Raw genomic sequence first — 26,233 nt, forward strand, 5'->3', positions numbered from 1 at the left:
ATTGAGTGCAGCACTTTCACAGCATCATCTTTCAGGATTTGGAATAGCTCCACTGGAATTCCATCACCTCCACTAGCTTTGTTCGTAGTGATGCTTTCTAAGGCCCACTTGGCTTCACATTCCAGGATGTCTGGCTCTAGGTCAGTGATCACACCATCGTGATTATCTGGGTCGTGAAGCTCTTTTTTGTACAGTTCTGTGTATTCTTGCCATCTCTAATTTAGTGTGCTCAAAATGCCTGTAAGTATCAATCGTGTTGGAGCAAATATGTATTTTCAAAACTAGTATTCTGGAAGTGGCCGAACGTGAACTTAGAGATCACACAGCCTGGGTCTGAGTAGCTCTTCCTTCACTCTGCTGTTCGTCATTTACTAAACCAGAACATCTTGCATCTAGTACCTGAGATCGGAGAAGGCAACGGCACCCCACTCCAGTACTCTTGCCTGGAGAATCCCAGGGACGGCGGAGCCTGGTAGGCTGCAGTCCATGGGGTAGCAAACAGTCAGAGACGACTGAGCGACTTCCCTTTGACTTTTCACTTTTGTGCATTGGAGAAGGAAATGGCAACCCACTCCAGTGTTCTTGCCTGGAGAATCCCAGGGACGGCGGAGCCTGGTGGGCTGCCGTCTATGGGGTCGCACACAGTCGGAGACGACTGAAGCGACTTAGCAGCAAACCAGAACTTCTTGCATCAAGTACCTGAGATAGTGTCACATTCGTTGCCAACTTAGTTGCCACTGCCATTAAATAGACTTAAACTTCTTCAGACATTTTCTTTGTTCGAAGAAGCTTTGTACCCAGAATATCAAAAGTTTCAGGCTAATTCCTTCTAAAGATTTTTGAAAACGGGTGGCTAAGTAACACTTTTAAAGCAGGAAATAAAATATTACATGTTTCTTCAATTTGTGTTTTAAGATGATGGGTTTTAATCCTGACTGCTTTACTTTATCTTTTATGCTTTTTAAGCGTTAGTTTGTAAATCTGAATAAAAAGAGAAAAACAGTATTTTTCTGTCCTACTTTACTGGTCAGGTAGTGAGATATGTATAAAAGTCCTTGGTAAGTGCTAAAGCGTATGTGTTAGTAAATGTGTAATATAGGTATAGTCTGAAAGATGTTACCTTTTCTACTGAATTGACCTTATCTTGGTTTTATGTTACTTATTTTGTAATTTTTAAAAATATTTTTATTTTGTTTTGTATACTTTTTGGTTTTTAAGGAGGTTTATATTTTTGTTTTAGTGAGTTACTTTTATATGTATACTTTTAAAAATTCCTGGGAATTTCCCTGGCAGTCCAGCTGACCCTGGACTCCAGTCCTTGGCAGTTCAGAGTCAACTCTTTGACGCTCTGGGCCCAGGTTTGGTCCCTCAAGCTGCAGGTGTGGCCAAAACAAGTAAAATTCTTTTAGTTCTCTTTTTTCTTATGTAGGCGTGTGGAGGGGAGGGGATTTTATGCTGTGATTATTAACGTGTGAATGAACTTACTTTACTCAATTTTTTTTCTAGTCTCTTTTCCTTTGACTTTATTACTTGTGAGAACATGCCATTTTATGTATATTCTACTCTCATCAATATCTTTGTTTTAGATTTAATTCTATAAATAGAGTTAATATTAAGTGACTGACCTTTTTCTGAAGTTTTATTGTCTCTTGGCTGGATGAAACTTACTGTTTAGTAGAGATTCCTCAACCCCGCTTGTGGAAACCTTTTAAGGGCTTAGATGTTAAAAGTGCTTTCCTGCCGTCTTGATGTTTGAAGGATAGCTTGACTCACATATTCTTAGATTTCTTAAAAATGACTGCCCTGCCATGGTCTTGTTTATATGTTGCTGATGCCAACCTGGTTTTCTTTTCTTTGTTGATGATGTGGTCTTTTTTGAAGATGTGAATTTTTCTTTATCTGTAAAATTGAATTATTTTACTTAGTTATGTCTCTGTGTTGACTATTCTAGATAAATTTTCCCTGGTATGTGTTTTCAGATTGTAGATTGATGTTTTCTTTGAGTCAGTAATTATAGTTTTGAATATTAGTTCAAATATTAGTTCAGCTGTTTCATTCTTCAGTGACCTTTGCTTATTGGATCTTTGCATCTCTTTTATATTGTTTCCTTCAGTTCTTTTATATTGTATATCTTATAATTTAGTCTTCATTTCTGAGATGGTTTTGTGTTTTTTTTTTCTATTTTAAATTCACTTTTTTCATGTTATTTAAACTTTTTATTCACTGTTTAAAATTTTGAGTATTTGATTTGAGATGTTCTTTTATGTCTGCATCTGTTTTTTTAGTTATTTCCTATTTGTGATGGAGTGTTACATCTTTCCTTATAGCAATAAAACTATAAAATATAGTTTTATTGCTATAGTTTTCGATGTGTTTTCATCTGCCCAAATTTTTCACTTTTAAAAATTCTGTGTAAGTAATTTGCTATGGATGCTGAGTTCTTTTTTTCTCTTCAGGTTATTTGTGATGGGCTTTGCTGTACCAGCAATACAGACAGTTTTATTTTGGGGTGAGGTTGGGTGGTTTCTTCAGTCTCTTAGTTCAGGAATACCCTCTTTGTTGCTGTAGTCAAATGCAGTTTTTAAAATAAGTCCTCTCGGGACTTCCCCTGGTGATCCAGTGGTAAAGAATTTGCCCTCCAGTGCAGTGGGCTTGGGTTGATACCTGGTTGGGGAACTAAGATCCCACATGCCACAGGGCAGCTAAACCCATTTGCCACAACTAAAGAAATGTGTTGCAATGAAGACCAACCACGGCCTAAATAGCAGAAACTATCAAACTATTAAAAAAATAATAAATAAAAATGAACTGAGTCCCCCTCCCCCGTGTCCTGCGCTGACTTAGCAGGGCCTCTGTCTTCAGTGCTCTCTCGCCATCCAGCTTTCACGCGACAGTCCCTCCTTTCGAGGTGGCTCCTGCTCCAAAGCTGTGCCCTACTGAACCTGTCACCTTTGCTCCTACAGACTTTTTGAGCCTCTGCATTTTGACTCCCCAGTAGTCATTGCCCTCATCCATCATGTCTGTCAGTACTTCCTTTGGACTTCTTACTTGGGTGAATCCTAGTTAATATAACCCATATTCAGTGGCCACTAGGACCCTGCTATATTCTTTTGGACATCTCCTTTTGAAACTTGGAGCTCTGGTCGTGAATGTTTATGCACTTATATGTAAGTTAGCAGAGTTCCAAAGAATAGCAAGAAGAGATTAGAAAGCCTTCTTCAGCGATCAATGCAAAGATATAGAGGAAAACAACAGAATGGGAAAGACTAGAGATCTCTTCAAGAAAATCAGAGATACCAAAGGAACATTTCATGCAAAGATGGGCTCGATAAAGGACAGAAATGGTATGGACCTAACAGAAGCAGAAGATATTAAGAAAAGATGGCAAGAATACACAGAAGAACTGTACAAAAAAGAGCTTCACGACCCAGATAATCACGATGGTGTGATCACTGACCTAGAGCCAGACATCCTGGAATGTGAAGTCAAGTGGGCCTTAGAAAGCATCACTACAAACAAAGCTAGTGGAGGTGATGGAATTCCATTTGAGCTATTCCAAATCCTGAAAGATGATGCTATGAAAGTGCTGCACTCAATATGCCAACAAATTTGGAAAACTCGGCAGTGGCCACAGGACTGGAAAAGGTCAGTTTTCATTCCAATCCCAAAGAAAGGCAATGCCAAAGAATGCTCAAACTACCGCACAATTGCACTCATCTCACACGCTAGGAAAGTAATGCTCAAAATTCTCCAAGCCAGGCTTCAGCAGTATGTGAACCGTGAACTTCCTGATGTGCAAGCTGGATTTAGAAAAGGCAGAGGAACCAGAGATCAAATTGCCAACATCTGCTGGATCATGGAAAAAGCAAGAGAGCTCCAGAAAAACATCTATTTCTGCTTTATTGACTATGCCAAAGCCTTTGACTGTGTGGATCACAATAAACTGTGGAAAATTCTGAAAGAGATGGGAATACCAGACCACATGATCTACCTCTTGAGAAATCTGTATGCAGGTCAGGAAGCAACAGTTAGAACTGGACATGGAACAACAGACTGGTTCCAAATAGGAAAAGGAGTACATCAAGGCTGTATATTGTCACCCTGTTTATTTAACTTATATGCAGAGTACATCATGAGAAATGCTGGACTGGAAGAAACACAAGCTTGAATCAAGATTGCTGGGAGAAATATTAATAACCTCAGATATGCAGATGACACCACCCTTATGACAGAAAGTGAAGAGGAACTAAAGGGCCTCTTGATGAAAGTGCAAGTGGAGAGTGAAAAAGTTGGCTTAAAGCTCAACATTCAGAAAATGAAGATCATGGCATCTGGTCCCATCACTTCATGGGAAATAGATGGGGAAACAGTGGAAACAGTGTCAGACTTTATTTTTTTGGGCTCCAAAATCACTACAGATGGTGACTGTAGCCATGAAATTAAAAGACGCTTACTCCTTGGAAGGAAGGTTATGACTAACCTAGATAGCATATTCAAAAGCAGAGACATTACTTTGCCAACAAAGGTTCGTCTAGTCAAGGCTGTGGTTTTTCCTGTGGTCGTGTATGGATGTGAGAGTTGGACTGTGAAGAAGGCTGAGCGCCGAAGAATTGATGCTTGGACTGTGGTGTTGGAGAAGACTGTTGAGAGTCCCTTGGACTGCAAGGAGATCCAACCAGTCCATTCTGAAGGTGATCACCCCTGGGATTTCTTTGGAAGGAATGATGCTGAAGCTGAAACTCCAGCTGAAACTCTCCACCTCATGCAAAGAGTTGACTCATTGGAAAAGACTCTGATGCTGGGAGGGATTGGGGGCAGGAGGAAAAGGGGACGACAGAGGATGAGATGGCTGGATGGCATCACCGACTCAATGGACGTGAGTCTCAGTGAACTCCGGGAGTTGGTGATGGACAGGGAGGCCTGGCGTACTGCGATTCATGGGATTACAAAGAGTCGGACACGACTGAGCGACTGATCTGATCTGATCTGATGTAAGTTAGCTTTTAGTTGTCTCATCTTGTAATGCTCTGGGTGATTTTATTTGCTTTCTTCCTTGGCCTGTATGTTTTTTATGAGGACTTTTGTAATGTTTAGAAATTAGGGGCCAGTCATTACCCTATAAATAATTCATTTCTGTTTTTATGTGTTATGCTGGAAAATAATAATGTTTGCTTTAAAATACTTTATAATTTACGTTTGTATAATTGAGTAATCACTTGTACTTCTCTTTTTGTGTCCCCATGACTACTCGATTGTTTTCCTTAAGCTTGTTGGGATTATTTTTCATTGAAATAATTAGATTCTATTAAATAGCTATGTTTTTTTCAGTAGTAGTGTATGGATGTGAGAGTTGGACTGTAAAGAAGTCTTAGTGCTGATTGATGCGTTTGAATTGTTGTGCTGGAGAAGACTATTGAGAGTCCCTTGGACAGCAAGATGAAACCAGTGAATCCTAAAGGAAATCAACCCTGAATACTCACTGGAAGGACTAATGCTGAAGCTGAAGCTCCAGTGCTTTTGGCCACCTGATGTGAAGAGCCTACTCACTGGAAAAGACCCTGATGCTGGGAAAGAGTGAGGGAAAGGGGAGGAGGCAACAGAGGATGAGAAGGTTGGATGGCATCATTGACTCCATGGATATGAGTTTGAGCAAGCTCCAGGAGATACTGAAGGACAGAGAAACCTGGTGTGCTGCAGTTCATGGGATCGCAAAGAGTCGGACACAACTTAGCAACTGAACGATTAAATAGCTGGCTCTTAATCATATGTATATACCTGGAGTTATTATTGAATTTTGTCCTGTCCCTAAACACTCACATTCATAGCAGAGTTCTACTCATATTAAGCAGGAATTCTAAAATTTTGTTCAATTTTCTTTTCTCAAGTGACATAATTTAATGCTGATGGGGAAAAAAAGAAAGGTAAGGGAAGTCTGGCATGTTTCACAATGTGTTAACAGGATTATGGTATTTAGTGAGCAGGTGCTGATGGTCACATTCAGTTCTGCTGCTAGTAAGACCTTATCTTTAATTTTAATTTCTAGACCCAAAACTTGGAGTGATGCAGACCAATGATGACTCCCTAATGCTGACACACTACAAAAATGCTGGTGTAAAGTTCTCACAGACCTTTTAATTCTATTCTGAGACTGTGTACTTGGTACTTTGGATTTTTGAAATGCTTTCTGTTTTGTGAAATACTGATTGTGAAATAAAAAAGTTTTTTTTTTTTAATTAAGCTACCCCATTTAAATTAATTTTTAAAAAAATTTTACTGGTTTTAATAAAATATACAAGTTTGGGAACAATATTGTATCCACCTCAGAGAGTGGCACAAAATGTCAAAGGACTTAAAACTTGCATGTGAGAAACAGCGAAAAGAACAAAGATGTTTAGCTTGAATGAGAGAAAACTGAACTCTTACGGGCTAGAATCAGTAAACAGAAGCTAGAGGGATATAGAGTTTGGCTCAATACAACTAAAAACATTTCAGTTGAGTGAGCTGGTACCAACAAGAGTTCTGTGACCATTTGCATTGGATGACATTTATTACAGAAGTAGGACAAGATTCTGAAGGGGCTCAGCCCTGGGATTTCTTTGGAAGGACTGATGCTGAGGCTGAAACTCCAGTACTTTGGCCACCTCATGTGAAGAGTTAACTCATTGGAAAAGACTCTGATGCTGGGAGGGATTGGGGGCAGGAGGAGAAGGGGACGACAGAGGATGAGATGGCTGGATGGCATCATGGACTTGATGGACGTGAGTCTGAGTGAACTCTGGGAGTTGGTGATGGACAGGGAGGCCTGGTGTGCTGCGATTCATGGGGTCACAAAGAGTCGGACGCGACTGAGCAACTGAACTGACTGAACTGAGGACAAGATTATTTTTTAAAATAGTATAAAACCAGGAGGGGAAGAAATCATCCTTAAGTTTGTTTTCATGATTGTAATAGTCTGACAGAAACTGTAGGATATGAAAAGGATAGCATATTGTCTGTGAATGGAAGCGCCAACTAAAAGAATTAAAGGAAAGGGAGAATAAAGGCAGTTTTTCAGAGATTAAAAACATTAAAAAAGTTAAAGTATACTTACTTACAGTGAGTCTGCCTGCAGTTCAGGAGGCCCAGGTTCGATTCCTATGTTGGGAAGATCCCCTGAGGAGGGAATGGCAGCGTACTCCAGTATTCTTGTCCAGAGAATTTCATGGACAGGGGAGCCTGGCAGGCTACAGTCCATGGGGTCACAAAGAGTTGGACACGGCTGAGCGACTAGCACACACTGTTACCTACAGTGAAATGCACAGGATTTTAAGTGTATTGTTCTATTAGTTGTCTTTTTTTTGTTTTAGTTTTGACACATCACAAACCATTGCAGCCTATGCCCATTTTAAGATGTGTTGATAGAACATTAACGTCACCTCAGAATAGAGACCTTGTTCCTCTTGATTGTGTATTTTAATTCAGTTTCTGCTTTCACATTTCTCTGTAATCAAGCTTTGTTGGGTCTAAGTATTTATTGTAAGCTAGAACTGACATTGTACTTTATTAACATTTTATTGAGTGCTTACTCGGATTCTTTATATACATTTGTATTTCTCACCTTAACCCTGCAGGGTTGTTAATGTCCACATTTTGCAGGTGACACTGTTGAAGCGCTAATGAATTTAATTCAGCCAGTGATACGCAACTGTTAAGTGCTAAGAATTGAACTCTAGACTGTAGAGCAGTGTTGTCCAATAGAACTTTTTGTGATGGAAATGTTCTATATCTGAATTACTACTACGTTGGCCATTAGTCACATGTGGCTATTTGAACACCTGAGATGTGGTTAGCGTAGCTGAGGAGCTTTGCTGAAAATTACAAAGTTTTTTTTAATACTAACTGATTAAGATGTTAAATAGCCATAGCTCTTGAGCGTATAGACTGCAGGTGCCCTTTCTGCACACTTTCCTGCTGTACAAAAGCAGGGCTACTAAGGTAGCTACAGGACACTGGCCTGCCACGTGCCGCCAGGCTCGTATTAAGTTAATAAATAAATGTTGCTTGAATTGCTTTTAGCATATCTAAGGTTTGTTTTCTTTTTAACTTTTTAATTGTGAAAATTTCAAGCATATGAAAACAATGGTTCTGTTTATTCTTTTTCATCTGTGACCCCTACCACCTGGATCATTTTGTCAAATCCCAGGCATCATTTCAAAATGGCTGACTTTTAAAGCTAAATTTTGCTTTTATTATTTAGCTTAACTTGAGGCTGAATTCCTTTTAAACAATTTTGAAAAAAATTGCACTGAAGAAAACAATGAAAAGGTATATTTAATACTAAAGAAGATTAATGTTAACATAATGTAATGCTTTCCTTGTGGCTCAGCTGGTAAAGAATCAGCCTGAAATGCTGGAGACCTGGGTTCAATCCCAGAGTAGGGAAGAGTCCCTGCAGAAGGGAAAGGCTACTCATTCCAGTATTCTGGCCTGGAGAATTCCATGCTTTGTGTAGTCCATGGGGTCCCAAAGAGTCGGACCCAACTGAGCGACTTGCACTTGCACTGTGTAATGTTAATGTCAAATCTAAATGGTATATATTTGTGTTACATATAATCTTAAGTCTTCTATTTTAAATCACCTAAATCATTATTTTCTTTTAACATAAATAGCCTAGATTCTTTTACTTGCCATGTGACATTCCCACATCTTTAGTCAGTTCAGTTCAGTTCAGTCGCTCAGTTGTGTCCGACTCTTTGGGACCCCATGAATCACAGCATGCCAGGCCTCTCTGTCCATCACCAACTCCCGGAGTTTACCCAGACTCATGTCTATCGAGTTGGTGATGCCATCCAGCCATCTCATCCTCTGTCATCCCCTTCTCCTCCTGCCCCCAGTCCCTCCCAGCATCATGGTCTTTTCCAGTGAGTCAACTCTTTGCATGAGGCGGCCCAAGTATTGGAGTTTCAGCTTTAGCATCAGTCCTTCCAATGAACACCCAGGACTGATCTCCTTTAGGATGGACTGGTTGGATCTCCTTACAGTCCAAGGAACTCTCAAGAGTCTTCTCCAACACCACCGTTCAAAAGCATCAATTCTTCGGCAGGGAACCTTTTTTTCCTGTAACAAGGGTTTGGAAAAAAAGGATGAACTTCCTGTTAGCAATAGGTCTGAACTTTTCACAGCTTATCCAACTATTTTATGTATATAAGTAGCCAACTGTTGTGGAGATTTCTTACCCTCCATATTCTTATTAGCAAAATTAGAAATGAGTTTTTAAAAGGGTTAGTGAAATAATTTTCTTGTTGTTGTTCAGTCACTCAGTCACATCCGGCTCTTTGTGACCCCTTGGACTGTAGCACACCAGGCTTCCCTGTCCTTCACCATCTCCTGAAGCTTGCTCAAATTCATGTCCATCGAGTCAGTGATGCCATCCAACCATCTCATCCTCTGCCGTCCCCTTCTCCTCCTGCCTTCAATCTTTCCCAGCATCAGGGTCTTTTCTAATGAGTCAGTTCTTCGCATCAGGTGGCCAAAGTATTGGACCTTCAGCTTCAGCATCAGTCCTTCCAATGAATATTCAGGACTGATTTCTTTTAGGATTTGACTGGTTTGATCTCCTTGCAGTCCAAGGGACTCTCAAGAGTCTTCTCCAGCACCATAGTTCGAAAGCATCATTTCTTCAGTGCTCAGCCTTCTTTATGCTCCAGCTCTCACATCCATACATGACTACTAGAAAACCATAGCTTTGACTATATGGACCTTTGCCAGCAACATAATGTCTCTGCATTTTAATGTGCTGTCTAGGTTTGCTATAGCTTTTCTTCCAGGAAGCAAGCATCTTTTAATTTCATGGCTGCAGTCACCATCTGCAGTGATTTTGGAGCCCAAGAAAATAAAGTCTGTCAGTTTCCATTGTATTCCTGTTTATTTGCCATGAAGTGATGGGACTGGATGCCATGATCGTAGTTTTTTGAATGTTGAGCCAGCTTTTTCACTCTCTCTCCCCTTTCACCTTCATCAAGAGGCTCTTTAGTTCCTCTTTACTTTCTGCCATAAGGGTGGTGTCATCTTCATATCTGAGGTTATTCATATTTCTCCCAGCAATCTTGATTCCAGCATGAGCTTCATCCAGCCTGGCATTTTGTATGATGTACTCTGCGTGTAAGTTAAATATACAACCTTGATGTACTCCTTTCTCAGCCTTGACATACTTTCCATATTATGACAAAAAAGTCTTAAAGTTGTGACTTTCAGATGCCATGATCTATTGGTATCAGTGCCTCAGCTGAGCTAAGGTGCTGATGGACAGAGCCAGAACACCTAGAGGGTTCCCTTCTGGGCAGGTTCTGCTCTTCCCTGGTGGCTCAGTGGTAAAGAATCTGCTTGCAATGCAGGAGACCGCCTGCAATCCAGGAGAAGCAGGTTTGGATCCCTGAGTTGGGAAGATCCCCTGGAGAAAGGCAGGGCAACCCACTCCCTGTTTTCTTACCTGGGACGTTCCATGGACAGAGGAGCCAGGTGGGCTATAGTCCATGGAGTCGCAAGAGTTGAACACAACTGAGTGGCTAAATCACCACCAGTTTTTTTTTTTAAACTTTACAATATTGTATTGGTTTTGCCATACATCAACATGAATCTGCCACAGGTATACACATGTTCTCCATCCTGAACCCCCCTCCCTCCTCCCTCCCCATACCATCCCTTTGGGTTGTCCCAGTGCACCAGTCCCAAGCATCCAGTATCATGCATTGAACCTGGACTGGCGACTCATTTCATATATGATATTATACATGTTTCAATGCCATTCTCCCAAATCATCCCACCCTCTCCCTCTCTCACAGAGTCCAAAAGACTGTTCTATACATCAGTGTCTCTTTTGCTGTCTCGTATACAGGGTTATTGTTACCATCTTTCTAAATTCCATATATATGCGTTAGTATACTGTATTGGTGTTTTTCTTTCTGGCTTACTTCACTCTGTATAATAGGCTCCAGTTTCATCCACCTCATTAGAACTGATTCAAATGTATTCTTTTTAATGGCTGAGTAATACTCCATTGTGTATATGTACCACAGCTTTCTTACCCATTCATCTGCTGATGGACATCTAGGTTGCTTCCATGTCCTGGCTATTATAAACAGTGCTGTGATGAACATTGGGGTACACGTGTCTCTTTCCCTTCTGGTTTCCTCAGTGTGTATGCCCAGCAGTGGGATTGCTGGGTCATAAGGCAGTTCTATTTCCAGTTTTTTAAGGAATCTCCACACTGTTCTCCATAGTGGCTGTACTAGTTTGCATTCCCACCAACAGTGTAAGAGGGTTCCCTTTTCTCCACACCCTCTCCAGCATTTATTGCTTGTAGACTTTTGGATCACAGCCATTCTAACTGGTGTGAAATGGTACCTCATAGTGGTTTTTTGATTTGCATTTCTCTGAGCGATGTTGAGCATCTTTTCATGTGTTTGTTAGCCATCTGTATGTCTTCTTTGGAGAAATGTCTGTTTAGTTCTTTGGCCCATTTTTTGATTGGGTCATCACCACCAGTTTTTAAAACTCTTTTCTGTTATCCAGATTAGATACATTTTATTGGTCTGTTTTTCCTGTACAATGATTCTTTCCAGTTATCTCCTTTCTAGTTTTGGGTCTATACAGTGAGTTCTGTCCTCATCTCCTCTAAGATGTTGCAAAGGGTTCACTAGTTAACTTCTTCCAACATTTTCATAATAGCTAATTTAAAGTATTGAATAGAAGTCTCTGTATTTGTCTGGTTGATTTTTTTTTTTTTTCCTATGCAAGTTGAGATTTTCCTGTTTCTTCAAATGCCACATAATCTTGGATTTTATCCTGGATGTTCTGAATATTAGTATCAGACTTTGGGTCTTGTTTTAAATCCTTTGGAGAATGTTAATTTTGTTTTAGCAAATCTGGTTAGATTCAGGCTGTAAGCCCCAACTATTTCTATGGACTGTAGTTCTTACATCAGTTCAGTTTTTAAAATCTTTGTGGTTCTATTGGCTCTGTCCTGCTTATGTGCCATCCAGTAGCTGGTCTGAGGCCTGCATGATCTATCTATTGTTTCAGTTCTCAAAGTCTTGTGTGTTGTGATCAGATCCATGCGTGTTTATGAACCCTGGAATCCGTAAACATCTTTATGAGATTGCTTTCCCCAGTTCCACCTCCTTTGAGATGTTTCTGATATTTTGTTTCCTTGGCTCCTTATCTCACCCTCTGACTAGAAAGCTGGGGTTCTCCTTATTTTGCTCTGCTGCATACTTTTGTGATCATGCCCATGTTTGGCTAGAAGTTTATCGATTTTATTGATCTTCTCAAAGAACCAGCATTTGGTTTCACTGATTTGCCTTTTGTTTTTTCCTGTTTCATTAATTCTGTTCTTTTTACTTTTGTTTTTTCTGCTTGCTTTGAGTTTAATTTGCTCTTATGTTTCTAATTTCTTAAGGTAGAAGCTAAGATGATAATTGGAGATCTTTTAGAATACAGGTTTTTTCCCTGACTGCTTTCATAATTTTCTCTTTTGTCCTTATTTTTTAGCATTAGGATTATGATGCGCCCCTTTTTTCTGCTTGCTTTTTGTTTTGTTTTATTCTTTTCTTTCTTTCTTTTTTTTTTTAGTTCATCCTGCTTGGAGTTTGTTGAGATGATTTGTGGGTTTTTTGGGTTTAGAGTTTTTATCAAATTTGCAGTTTTTGATACTTTTCCCACTTTAGTTTTCTGTCCTCTTTTCTGACTCGTTACATGTATGTGCTAGGCCAGTAGACCACTTGATATTGTGCCATCCGTAGGAGTTCTGTGTTCTGTCTCTCATTTTACTATTTCATCGTCCGTGTTGGATTGTTTCTGTTACATGTTTTCCAGTTCACGCAGCCACTGAAGTTCTCTGTCATGGTTTTGTTCACTGCACAAGTTTCAGGTTCACTACAGTGTTTAATATTTTAAGCCCATATCATTAACTTTTCATTTTCGATGCTATATTTTTTATTGTACAATCTCCATTCCTTAATAATTCCATTTCTCTATTGAGATTTCCTGTTTGTTTTCTGATTATGTTCATGGTTTTCCTTTCAGTCCTTTAAGAGTACATAACAGAAACGTTTAAAGTCTGCCTGCTACTTCTGCCATTATTTCTGAATCTGTTTCTGTTTGATTTTTTTTTTTCTGTAGGTCAGGGTCACAATTTCCTGTTTCTTCACTTTTCTAATGATTCCTCTTTTTTCATAATGTATATTATGGACGCTAGGATATTAAGTGTCTGGATCTTGTTCTTTTGTAATAAAGTTTTGTTTTGGGAAGTGATTAATTTGCTTGTGCATCAGCTTGTTCTTATTTTTAAGTTTTAATAAAAATGAGTCTGCTGCTGCTGCTGCTAATTCACCTCATTCGTGTCCGACTCTGTGTGACCCCATAGACGGCAGCCCACCAGGCTCCCCCGTCCCTGGGATTCTCCAGGCAAGAACACTGGAGTGGGTTGCCATTTCCTTCTTCAATGCAGGAAAGTGAAAAGTGAAAGTGAAGTCACTCAGTCGTGTCCGACTCTTTGCGACCCCATGGACCGCTGCCCACCAGGCTCCTCCGTCCATGGGATCTTCCAGGCAAGAGTACTGGAGTGGGGTGCCATTGCCTTCTCCAAAATGAGTCTAGATTATCCTTATTCCTAAGGTTTTGAGTATTTAATGTGGCCTAACTGTTTGGCACTCAAATGTCTCCCAGCCATATATAAGCAGCAATAGCTGTTTAGCTCATACTACTTGGTAGTATTTCTTTGCCAACTTGAGTAGAAATCTGCAGTGTACCTGACCAATTTAATATTTGACCAAGACTCTTGTGCAGATTTCTAAAACTTCATAACTGTACAGTTCATTTTGATGATACCTTGCTCTATAAATTTCATCTTTTCAGACAGTTTCTAACTCTGATACCTGCTTAGATCAGTAAGACTACTATGTTTTGCTTTTGTTCTTCCTCTCTATTCTACAGTCTGGAAAATGCCTCTGGGCAAAAAAAAAAAAAAAAGATTTTCTTGAGATTTACCTTGTTTCTCTTCTGAAAGTCCACAATCCTGTGTTGGCCCTTGTTCAGTGGCTGAAAATAGTTATTTATTTACTTAACCAGTTTCATGCTTGGCAGGAACATCAACTGTATCAGTTATTCCTATACATTTAGAAGCCGTAGTCTCAGTGTATGTTGTCAACATTTAGCACATGGAATTTGAACAGTTCATTCTGTTTTAATTATGTCCTGTTTAGCTTTACTGTTTATGTAGCAGTGTTGATATTTTAAAATTTAGTTGCTTAATGAAAACAGTCTATAATGTTCTAATATCTTGATACTATTATGATTAATTTTGAATTAATAACAAGGCAGGTGAAGAATAGAATAATATGGCATTCATTGCATGCTAAGGGAGACCCTTATTCATAATTCTGAAATTTCAGGAACTCTCCATATACAAGAATTTCAGAGACAGATTTGTGGACATGTATTTTTATTTAGTTTGATAATTTTACTGTGAAGACTTAATACGTCTGCCTGCTATGTCATTTTACAAAGCTTGTTTTAAATGAATTGATGTGAAATCTTTGCTCACAATATACTATGTAGTATTTCCATCTCTTTTTCCCTAAATAAATTCTCTAAAAAATTTAAGTGTACAAGTTTGGTTAAAACAATATTAAGAACCTTATAATTAAAAAAAAGAAAGAATCTTATTGTGGTAAATTTATTTCCATGGTTCTGTAGAATGAACTTTAGTGATAGTGTTACATGGGAGTTGCAAAAACAAGCAAATTGCTATTTTTTTTATTCATTTACATCTTTTAAATGGTTCAGAAAAGGACACCTTATGATTATATCTTCTATTATATTTTAAGACTGCTTTTATAAGATTGGATTTTGATTAGATAGACACTTAAAGCTGAATTATGCATATATCTGGTCTTATGTTTGGAGGAAAGAAGTTATTGAATGAAATATGATGCACTCTTTGCTATTTTTCTTGTAAACCCTGTATGCCATTAGAGTTTATCCTTGGGCAAAAGCAGAATTTTTTAGGAATTTTTATGGGATAAAGTAAGTTGAATATCTATTGTTATTTTTTCCAGTAAACTGTGAGACTACTACTCTCATTTGTAATGAGTGACCTGTTGTAGGAGTAGTGCTTTTTAGAAAGAAAAATAGATTGAAGTCTGTTTCCTTAAATGCACACTGAAGGTTATGCCATCTTTAATTATTTTTACAGGTCACATTGACAGAGCTAATTGGGTTAGTGGCATTGAGTATAATTTCAATATGGAAGACTACCAAATTTCATTAATTGGGAACATAATCATTAGGAACTGAAACATAATTACTGTTCTGAAGTGTGATAAAGTAAAAAGCTAAGTACTATAGCATCTCATATTCAAATAGAATGGTTTTTAATTTTCATTTGGCAGACTCAGTTATTTGGGGGAATTTTCTAGTTGGTTAATTGTTTTATGTGTGTTCATTTTTGTCACCTTATTTTTGGCATTTTTATTGCCTATTTGGCTTCCCTGGTGGCTCAGTTGGCCTGCAGTGCAGGAGACACAGGTTCAGTTCCTGGGTCGGGAAGATCTCCTGGATCTTCCAGGATGGCTGCCCACTCCAGTGTTCTGGGAAATCCCATGGACAGAGGAGCCTGGCAGGCTATAGTCCATAGCTGCTGCTGCTGCTGCTAAGTCGCTTCAGTCGTGTCGGACTCTGTGCGACCCCATAGACGGCAGCCCACCAGGCTCCCCCGTCCCTGGGATTCTCCAGGCAAGAACACTGGAGTGGGTTGCCATTTCCTTCTCCAATGCAGGAAAGTGAAAAGTGAAAGTGAAGTCACTCAGTCGTGTCCGACTCTTATTGACCTCATGGACTGGAGCCTACCAGGCTCCTCCATCCATGGGATTTTCCAGGCAAGAGTACTGGAGTGGGGTGCCATTGCCTTCTCCAATAGTCCATAGGGTCACACAGAATTCGACACGACCAAATTGACTTAGCACGCAGGTACGCACGCACTCATGCACTCACTGAATAAGCAAAGAAGCAAAAGGTGAGATAAAAGTTGAATTTGTTGATTGGAAGATCTGTTAGAAGATGACAGCTCTGGGCTTTAATAATACTTAAAATGTTAATAAAATTTCTGTATGTGGTGCAGAGAGCTCTCAACCGGGACTGACTCAGAGAGGGCCTCAACTGATAAGCCCTCCAGCACTTCTGTAGGTATTTTGCCCCTGACTTGGTTTTTAATTTCTGGCAGGAGATGCATGAAGGATCCCATGCAGATTTTGGGATGTCTTTTTTTCTTAATAGTTCCATCATTTTCAGTACTCTGTCCTACAGAATAGCTCAGCCTCTCTGAACTTCAGTCTCTTTGTCTCTTCATCTCTGTGGACTGTCGTGTGCTGTTTCAGACCCTTCTTCCTGTGCTGTGATCTGTAGAGCAGTGACATTACCCAGTGTATCGTGTCCCTCCCCCGCCTCCATGGTTCACAGCCCGTGCTGCCTCTTGTCCAGTGTCTGACAACAGTTATTTTATGCATTTTGTCTCATTTTGTTGTTTAAGATAAAAGGACACATTTCTCCTCACTTCACTGTGGCCAAAAGTGGAACTTCCTTACTGCACTTTACAGAAATAAAATTGTAGAAAGCTAATTAAATGTTTTAAGAACAATGTACTTAAATTGTTCTTTGTCTGTATGTTCTTGTTGTTGTTTAGTCTGTATGTCTTTTCCGACTCTTTTGTGACCCCATGGGCTGTTGGCCCACGAGCCTCCTCTGACCTTGGGATTTCACTGGCAAGAATACTGGAGTAGGTTGCCCTTTTCTTCTTCAGGGGACCCTCCCAACCCAGGAATGGAACCCTTGTCTCCTGCATTGACAGGAGGATTCTTTCCCACTGAGCTACCAGGGAAGCCCTTGATGTAGTTCCTGGAAAACAGTGAGAAGTCATGAGTGTTGCTTTTAATTAGCGTCCTGTAATGACTTTTACTTTTATTATAAGAAAAAGGTTGCTTTAGCCTTTCTGCTGAGTGAATAGGAACACTAAATTTAGTTGCTTAGTCTTATGTTTCTTTGGCTGTGTATGGTTAAGTTACTGTTTCTGCTCTCCCCTCCCTTGTATCCCTCAGATCACCTTGCCTGTTGATTGTGGGAGAAGCAGAGAGTTAGGAAGCTATTGCAGAGAAACTAGGACTGATGAATCTATTAGAGGATGGAAGTCTCAGGGATGAAAGCACAGAGGATAATTAGGTTTCTTGTTTTGTCATCTGAATGAGGTTGAGTTGAAGGAAATGCATCTCTTGAGATGGTAAAGACGATGAAGAATAGATTCTTGGGAGGGAAAATCAGTTGTGTTTTGGACTGTATATTAGGTTTGAGATGTGAACAATAAAATAGAGATGGTGAGTACATAGTTGATTGTAGAACAGCTCTATGGTTGGCTTTTGCATTGAGCTTTAACGAGTTGATTTCTTGGTGCTGAATGTAAAATTTTACATTTTTGTTTCTACACATTTTTCTCCTATGATTTTATTATCATTTGCATTAACTATCTCAGCCAGATTTTGAGTGTTATTGTTTCAAAAATTAAGACTAAAATTTGTTTAAACTTAGGACAGTAAATTCTGACATAAATTATCATATCTTTAAGGTGCAGAGGTTTTCTGTAATGAATACAGTGCTTTAAAAATTATTGTTATGAAAGCACATGTTGATACATTTATAGAAAAAGAGAACTTGGAACTTCATTACCACATTTGCTCACTTGTCTTTTCCTCATTCTGTCATTGTGCTTATATCACAGTATTTTGATAAATCAGAACTAAATATTTACATTTCTATAATTATATGTATATTATTTATTATTAAGCCAAATATTACACTGAGACCATAATTTCTTATACAAGCCTTTATTTTCCCTGGAGTTAAAATCTGTCTTACTTATTCACTTGGTTTTCTGTAGACTCATTGGTCATTTTCCCCAAATGTGCCTGTATTCTGTCATGTGCTTATAAATAATATTTTCCATATTATGAAGTACACAGGTTCCATTTTTGACTTTGCTAGAAACCTATTCCATGGTGGCCTCTGGAATCCTGTTTCATTTTGGAGTGGTTGTTCTTTTTTCTACATTAGATTACTTATTTACTAAGTTCCACGTTGTCTTTTTTGTTTGTTTTGATTTCTTTCAATAACTTCCTAAGGAAGAGTGCAAAGATAAAATTTTAACTTTCTAAGAAGCCTTAAAATGTCCTTGTACTTACATACTTGATTGACAATTTAGCTGGGTAAGGAATTCTGAATTTTGAAGACTCTGTGTAGATATTTTATAACTTTCAGCAGTATACCGTTTTTACTTTAGAGTAAACCTTCAGTGCTGTTCTGATTACATATCCTTTTTATGTGACTTGTTTTTTTTCTCTCTGGAAGTTTTTAAGGACCTTTATTTCTTGGCTTAGAATTTTCATTATGACGTGTGTTTCTTTTCCCCCCTTCTTTAATTTGCATGCACTTGTTTGTCTCTTGTGGCTTCAGAGACTTCTTTCCTTCAGTTAAAAAGAAAATGTTATTTTAAAGTATAATTTCTACACCCTCCACCCCAATTTTCACATTATATTAACACTTGTTGGACCTTTTGAAGTCCGCTAATGCTTGTCTTATTTTTTCTAATGTGTGTTTTGTCCCTTTGTCTGCCTTTTACTTTCTGTATTTGAACTGTCTATATGAAAAAAAAAAATTTGGTTGCTCAGTATGACTGTTTTTTTTTTTCTTTTCAATTTTGAATGTGGAATGTGACTTGTAGGATCTCAGTTCCCCAACCAGGGATTAAACCCAGGCTACTGCAGTGAAAGTGCCAAATCCAAATTACTAGGCCACCAGGGAGTTCCGTGTGTGTGCGTAATTGGCATTTTTGTGGAATTTAGAATATGGCAGTAACATGAGATCATTTTGTTGTGTTTAACAGAATCAAAAGTGCAGCACCAAATTTAAAGTTTACATTTTTTACTAAACTTAAATTTTTTCTTTTTTCTTTTGACAGAGGTGTTATGAACATAAACAGTACAGAAATGGATTGAAATTCTGTAAACAAATCCTCTCTAATCCCAAATTTGCTGAGCATGGAGGTAAGTGTAAATGTAGTAGACTGGCATGTAAGCATAAGTAGGGAAGGTTCTGCTTACTTATCTGATTTCACTTATTTGGGCTCTGTTACTCCCAGATGCCAAGACTATTTTCCAGAGAGAATGGACCTTATCCTTATGTCTGTGGGAAGATACTTAGTATTGAGTTTATTGTTGAGAAAAGGATAACATGATCTTCTTGAGTTCTGATTTATTTCTGCTTTAAATATTAGCATCATAGGAAGGGCAAAAGAACCTAGTAAAACAAATATACTAATTTAAGTTTAATAAGTAAGTTTATTTAAAATGGTTACAAGAAAATTTTGCTTGACAACTTTGGTTGAGCAGAAGAAATTTTATTCCTTACAATAAACTTATTCAGAAAGTGTCCATTTGGGCCTTTGCTCATGAACCAGCATCTTCTTATTTAGAGCATTGTATCTTAGCTTTTCAAGACAGTCATGTTTAAGACATAATTTATACATATTGTGAAAGTTATGTAGCTTTGGCCTGTGTGAGGGTAGAAGACTGGACAGTGAGACGTTTGTAGGGTAAAGGCAGAGCTTGTAGCTCAACTTCGGAAGAGACAAAGGAGCAGTGAACTCTCACAGGTCTCATTCGTTAGTTAGGAAACATGGTTCTTTGTTAATTTGATAGTGATCTCTTAGTATTGAAGAGAGAGAGTAATAGTTCTCTATTAGCTTTCTTTACTCTTGCATACTTTCATTATAATAACATTGTTTAAAGACAGAAAGCCGTGGGTATTAAGTGTGTAAAATTTTCTTTCTCCATTTCCTTCTTAAAAAATAGTTTTGCTTGGGACTTCCTTGAACATCCAGTGGTTGACTCCGTGCTTTCATTGCAGGGGGCACAGGTTCAGTCCCTTATCAGGGAACTGAGATCCTGTGTGCCATGCTGCATGGTGTATATATATATGCTAGCCAGTTGTATATTAGGTTGTTTTATATTCTTTCCGAAAGTATGTGTAACAGTAATGTAACTTAGTGGTATAGACACCATAGAGCTTGAGTACAGCATAGAACCAGCTTTCATTGTTTCTAAAGTGTACTTTCCCCTCATATTGGAACACATCTGAAATCAGGTTGCATATGAAGTGTCATAATTTAATTGCAATAGTGTTTAACAGCAATAAGTTATGATTTATTCTAAACTTACAGACAAGCTACATTTTCATGAAAACACTTGAAGGAGTTTCTTACAAGAATAGATTTTTATCTGTTTAACAACAAAGTGTTACTTTCTACGGTACCTTGCTAATTTGGCTAATTGCCAAATATATTTTGTTTGTTTGCTTCTTTTTTCCTTGAATTTATACAGATTTATGATGATTAGTACATACTTTTTTCTTTTTTTTGCTTCCATTTCTTTATCTGTATTTTACTATAAATATTGATTCTTCCTTTCTATCTTTAATCCTTATCTTTTATACCTAACTAATTTTTCTATAAATTTTAATTTGTAGTCCTAAAAGTTAGGCAGAGTAACTGTAATGAATATTTTATACTCATTTGTGTTTCATAGAATATACATTGTAAAAGTAGTATTGCTTTTTCTCTTTCTGAAAATTAGTATTTTCCTCAGCTCTTTGGATTGTGAATGGTGGATGTCTGACATCTTTAGTTTGTATTTTTAATATAATCACAAAGAATCATTTTAAAATTGTAAAAATCAGAAATGTAGATAATTGATGCATATATTTTAATCATTGAACAGTGAATTTAATTTCTGTGTAACTTGGGTTCACAGAGATAAAGGATTGGTTTAATTAGATCATCCCATGGAAAATAATTTTGTCTTGTTACCATGTACATTACCAGATATTCATGCATTTTTGTATCTTTTTATCTAAAAAACAGTTCTAGGGAGGCCTATATTATAGAAATGTGTAGTTACTTCATTTGTCAATTAAAAAAATTTTTTAATTCTGTAAAAGCCTGGACATTTTCCCAATAATCTCCTTGAAGTTTTAAATACTTAAGATAATGTAACATTTGTTTTTGAGATTATAGTACCTTTTTTGTTGTTGTTGGTTATCTTTAAGTTCCTTTCTTTTTTTTTTTAAATAGAAACTCTGGCTATGAAAGGATTAACATTGAACTGTTTGGGGAAAAAGGAAGAAGCTTATGAATTGGTTCGTAGAGGTTTGAGAAATGACTTGAAGAGTCATGTGTGTATCCTTTTTGAGATATATTTAAGGGTTGAATTGGGATGGCTTGAGTTTAGGCAGCAATTTGAGAGTCAGAAGTTTTAGATCTCTCGTACTGTGTAACTCAAGAAGAGATGATTCTTTCTTCAGTTGAGTACCATCAGTTGCCTTCATTCAGGAAACATTTTTGTATACCTACCATGGCCTAACATTATAACTATTTACAGATAAATGGGACTTGCCTATTTTAATATCTGTGAAAGCTCTTCCCACACTTAAAGAAGAGGCACCCTGCCAGTTTCATCATAGCATGAATTTAGAGAAGGATATATGATAAGGCATGTTAGAAGTCAAGTATAGTGTACTGATTAAGCCCAGGGTTTGGAGTATGCTTCACTTAGGCTTGAATCTCAGCTCAGCTTCTTTTTAACTGTGATCTTAGAGCATAGACCTCAAGTGTAAGATGAGAATAATCATACCCACTTCACTGTGGTCTTGTAAAGATTTAATGATGCTTAATATAGTCCCTGATAATGCTAAGTACTGTATGAGATAAATTTCATTTCATTAAGGGAAGTGTGAGAGTCAGAACAAGTACAAATGTCTAAGGGAAGATAGAGACAAAATTGTGGGTTGCTATTTTTTAAATAGTTTTAAACAAATATTTCTTTACCTGTTTTGTTGGCTAACAGTTTTAAGTGCTGAAACAACAAATTTTTAAGTGTTAACTTATATGCAGAGTACATGATGAGAAATGCTGGGCTGGAAGAAGCACAAGCGGGAATCAAGATTGCCGGGAGAAATAGCAATAACCTCAGATATGCAGATGACACCACCCTTATGGCAGAAAGTGAAGAGGAACTAAAAAGCCTCTTGATGAAAGTGAAAGAGGAGAGTGAAAAAGTTGGCTTAAAGCTCAACATTCAGAAAACTAAGATCATGGCATCTGGTCCCATCACCTCATGGGAAATAGATGGGGAAACAGTGGAAAGAGTGTCAGACTTTATTTTTTTGAACTCGAAAATCACTGCAGATGGTGACTGCAGCCATGAAATTAAAAGACACTTACTTCTTGGAGGGGAAGTTATGACCAACCTAGACAACGTATTAAAAAGCAGAGACATTACTTTGCCAACAGAGGTCTATCTAGTCAAGGCTATGGTTTTTCCTGTGGTCATGTATGGATGTGAGAGTTGGACTGTGAAGAAAGGTGAGCGCCGAAGAATCGATGCTTTTGAAGTGTGGTGTTGGAGAAGACTCTTGAAAGTCCCTTGGACTGCAAGGAGATCCAACCAGTCCATTCTAAAGGGGATCAGTCCTGGGTGTTCTTTGGAAGGAATGATGCTAAAGCTGAAACTCCAGTACTTTGGCCACCTCATGCGAAGAGTTGATTCATTGGAAAAGACTCTGATGCTGGGAGGGATGGGGGGCAGGAGGAGAAGGGGATGACAGAGGATGAGATGGCTGGATGCCATCACCGACTCAATGGATGTGAGTTTGAGTGAATTCCGGGAGATGGTAATGGACAGGGAGGCCTGGCGTGCTACAATTCATGGGAAAGAGTCAGACATGACTTAAGCGACTGAACTGAACTGAACTGAACCACTGGAATAATATAAAGTAAGAAAAGAAATGGATTTTGCTCTCAAGGATCTTAGGAGCCTAGTGCAGGAAGATATTTGATAGAAGCTTAACACTTCTAAGTATTACATAAAATGTTAAAGCTTGTTCAAAAATTATCACTAATCCAGTAAGGCAGAAGTGAGTTAGGAGTAACCAGAAACTATAAAGGTAAGCAAAGGGTTAGTTAATAAGGCTGTTGTAGCTATTTTCCCATCATTTTTAATATTGGTGTAGTGTTCTCTGTTGACTTACCATGCTTTATATAATTCTGTTCCTCTTGATGAACATAAATTTCTTTAAATTTTTAGCAGTGTTAAACATTTTGAGGATAGATTTTTAGAAGGTGATGATTTATGTGTGCTTGTGTGTTCAGTCATGTCCAACTCTTTGCGACCCTGTGGCCTGTAGCCTACCAGGCTTCGGTGTCTATGGGATTTGCCAGGCGAGAATGCTGGAATGGATTGCCATTTCTTCCTCTTGGGCATCTTTCCACATCTCCCGTATCTCCTGCCTTGGCAGGCAGATTCTTTACCACTGAGCCACCGGTGAAGATTAGAGGCAGTTAAAAGGCATTTCAATGCTCAAGAGAGTTGAACAAGTCCTCAAACAATAGGGTATTATTAAAATGGGGGTGGGCTGAATGAGAAAATAGGTTATGAGGGCCAGATTTTGAAGGGTAGTATATCTCAGGCTTTTAAAGCCACGTTCCAACTGAGAAGATTTGCATTATAAAACCAAAGATCATTTTTCAAATAAAATTTATAACATTATATATATTTTTTTAGTTATACATGTCACCCTAGACATTCTGCATGTCCTGACTCCATTAAGGGTTCTTGTTATAAAAGTTGTCAGATTGGAAAGTTTGAACCTGATCTGAGAGAAATATTAACTTTCTGGAAAGGGAAATAGACTTTTTTCTTTTGATTGTGTTTATTTTAGAAAGATTACTCTGGCAAGTGAGAGTGAAAGCAGAGAAACTGCAGGAGGTTGGGTGATTTGCAATAATCAAAATCTAAAGTGAAAAAAGACCTGTATTAGGAGAGTGGGATTCTGTACATACTTTTCCCCTTTGTAGTACAGTTGTATGACCTACTGTAATTTTACTTACCTGTATTTCTTACTAGACTTAGGAAGTTTTGATGTATGTCATGCTATGTTGTGGATACCTGTTCTCTTTCAAAAATAGATAATTCTTAATATCTATTGAGCCATTTATTTGGGTCAGCCACTGAACACTTTATACATGTTATTCTATTTTGTCACCATACTGCTATGCTTTGCTGTATGGACTTTCTCTTTATTTACATTTTATAATTAAGGAAACATAGTAAGATTAAATTAACTTATTTAAAATAAGGCAGGCTAGACCTGTTTTCTTTGTCTTGAGAAGCTGTATTGTTTTCCATTGTTATCAAGCTACTACTATTTTATATTCTTTCTCTTTTTTGCTACTGCTAAGTCACTTCAGTTGTGTCCGACTCTGTGCGACCCCATAGACGGCAGCCTACCAGGCTCCCCCCTCCCTGGGATTCTCCAGGCAAGAACACTGGAGTGGGTTGGCATTTCCTTCTCCAATGCATGAAAGGGAAAAGTGAAAGGGAAGTCGCTCAGTCGTGTCCGACTCTTCGCGACCCCATGGACTGCAGCCTACCAGGCTCCTCCATCCATGGGATTTTCCAGGCAAGAGTACAGAAATGGGGTGCCATCGCCTTCTCCATCTCTTTTTTAAGCTTGTAATTTTATAAACAGCTGAAACTTTCTGAGTTTCCTGGAGAACATTATTGGAATATTATTTCTTGACTTGTAGGTTGTATCCTTAACTAAATCCTTTAGGTTGGCATGTTTATGGCCTTCTCCAGAGGTCAGACAAGAAATATGATGAAGCCATTAAGTGTTACAGAAATGCGCTAAAATGGGATAAAGACAATCTTCAAATCTTAAGGGACCTTTCTTTATTACAAATTCAAATGCGAGATCTTGAGGGTTACAGGGTAAGTAGAGAATTTTTTTTATTCTAATGAGGAAATATTGTTAACGTATTTAAAACTTTTTTGAGTACTTTTTGATAAAAAATTTTCCATTAAAAAAAATTAATTGAATTTGCCTCCTTCCTCCAGTAGTGGTTGTGTTTGTAACTGGAGTAAGCAGATTTAAAAGTTACTTTACTGTGAAGCACAGTTGGATTACTGTACAAGATTGAGTTAATTTAGTAAAAAATTAACACACACACACACATTTCTTCTTTTTACCTCCATAGAGACTAACATTCTGTTTTTGTAGCTACATTGGTGAGGGGAGATTTTTTTCCTTCCAGGTTTACTCAAATACAATTAATGTACAGTATTGCATACATTTTAGGTGTACATCATAATGATTTGATTTACATCATGAAATGTTACCACAAGTTTAGTGAACATGCATCATGTTATATAGATATAAAATAATACAAAAAGAAAAAAAATTATATTTTTTCCTGATGATGAGAACTCCTAAGGTTTACTTTCATAACAGTTTTTACATATAGCCTACAGAAATGTTAATTATACTAATCATTTTGTACATTGCATCCCTAGAACTTAATTTTGTCTTGGAATTGGATGTGTGTACCTTTTTATCACCTTCATGCAGTACACCATCCTGCCCCCTTCCCACCTCTGGTAACCACAAATCTGATTTCTTCTTCTGTGAGTTTCGTTAGTTGGTTATTTGGCTTTTTTTTTTGAAGTTTAACTGCCCTTAACTGCCATATTAGTTCTTGGTGCACAACATAGTGTTTTGATATTTTTATACATTGCAAAATGATCACCACTATAGCTATATTGTAACCCTTAAAAATCAGTCTATTAAGGGACTTCCCTGGTGGTCCAGTGGTTATGAAACCACACTTCCACTGTAGAGGTCATGGGTTCAATCCTTGGCATGGGAACTAAGATCTCTGCCTGCCGCATGGCCCAGCCAAAAAAAAAAAAAAAAAATCAGTCTATTAAATCAGATTTATTTAGTTCCTCTTTTTTTTTCTTCCATGAAGTGCCTACTGAGTTGCTTTCTGAAGATCTTAACTCAGTAGTTGGGCACTGCATTTATAAAAAACTTTTTACCTTTGGACTATCTTTTCCATTCTTTCTTCTCAGAGTAAGTAGATGAGTAAGTAATAAAGGGTACCATGTCTTAACTTTTAGAAAAATTATTTCTAAGATTATCTTGGAAGCTTCACTGTGCTTATTAAATACTTTTATGCTTCCATAAAGCTACACAATATGGATGTTTAAAACTATTTTTTATTATCATTTCCATCATTGTGTTACTGTTGTGAGTTAAT

At 37.9% G+C, this 26,233-nt stretch overlaps 1 protein-coding gene across 3 annotated transcripts in view; it reads left to right on the forward strand.

Moving 5' to 3' along the window:
- NAA15 (N(alpha)-acetyltransferase 15, NatA auxiliary subunit) overlaps positions 1 to 26,233 on the forward strand; it is a 73,402-nt gene that overhangs the window by 9,665 nt on the left and 37,504 nt on the right. For all 3 annotated transcript variants that reach the window (XM_027567382.1, XM_027567383.1, XM_027567384.1), the window contains exons 2-4: positions 19,040 to 19,124; positions 21,209 to 21,313; positions 24,748 to 24,905. In XM_027567382.1, the coding sequence (XP_027423183.1) occupies positions 19,040 to 19,124; positions 21,209 to 21,313; positions 24,748 to 24,905 (348 nt within the window). The remainder of the gene's footprint in view (positions 1 to 19,039; positions 19,125 to 21,208; positions 21,314 to 24,747; positions 24,906 to 26,233) is intronic.

Source organism: Bos indicus x Bos taurus, chromosome 17 (assembly GCF_003369695.1).
Source record: "Bos indicus x Bos taurus breed Angus x Brahman F1 hybrid chromosome 17, Bos_hybrid_MaternalHap_v2.0, whole genome shotgun sequence".
NCBI lineage: Eukaryota > Metazoa > Chordata > Mammalia > Artiodactyla > Bovidae > Bos > Bos indicus x Bos taurus.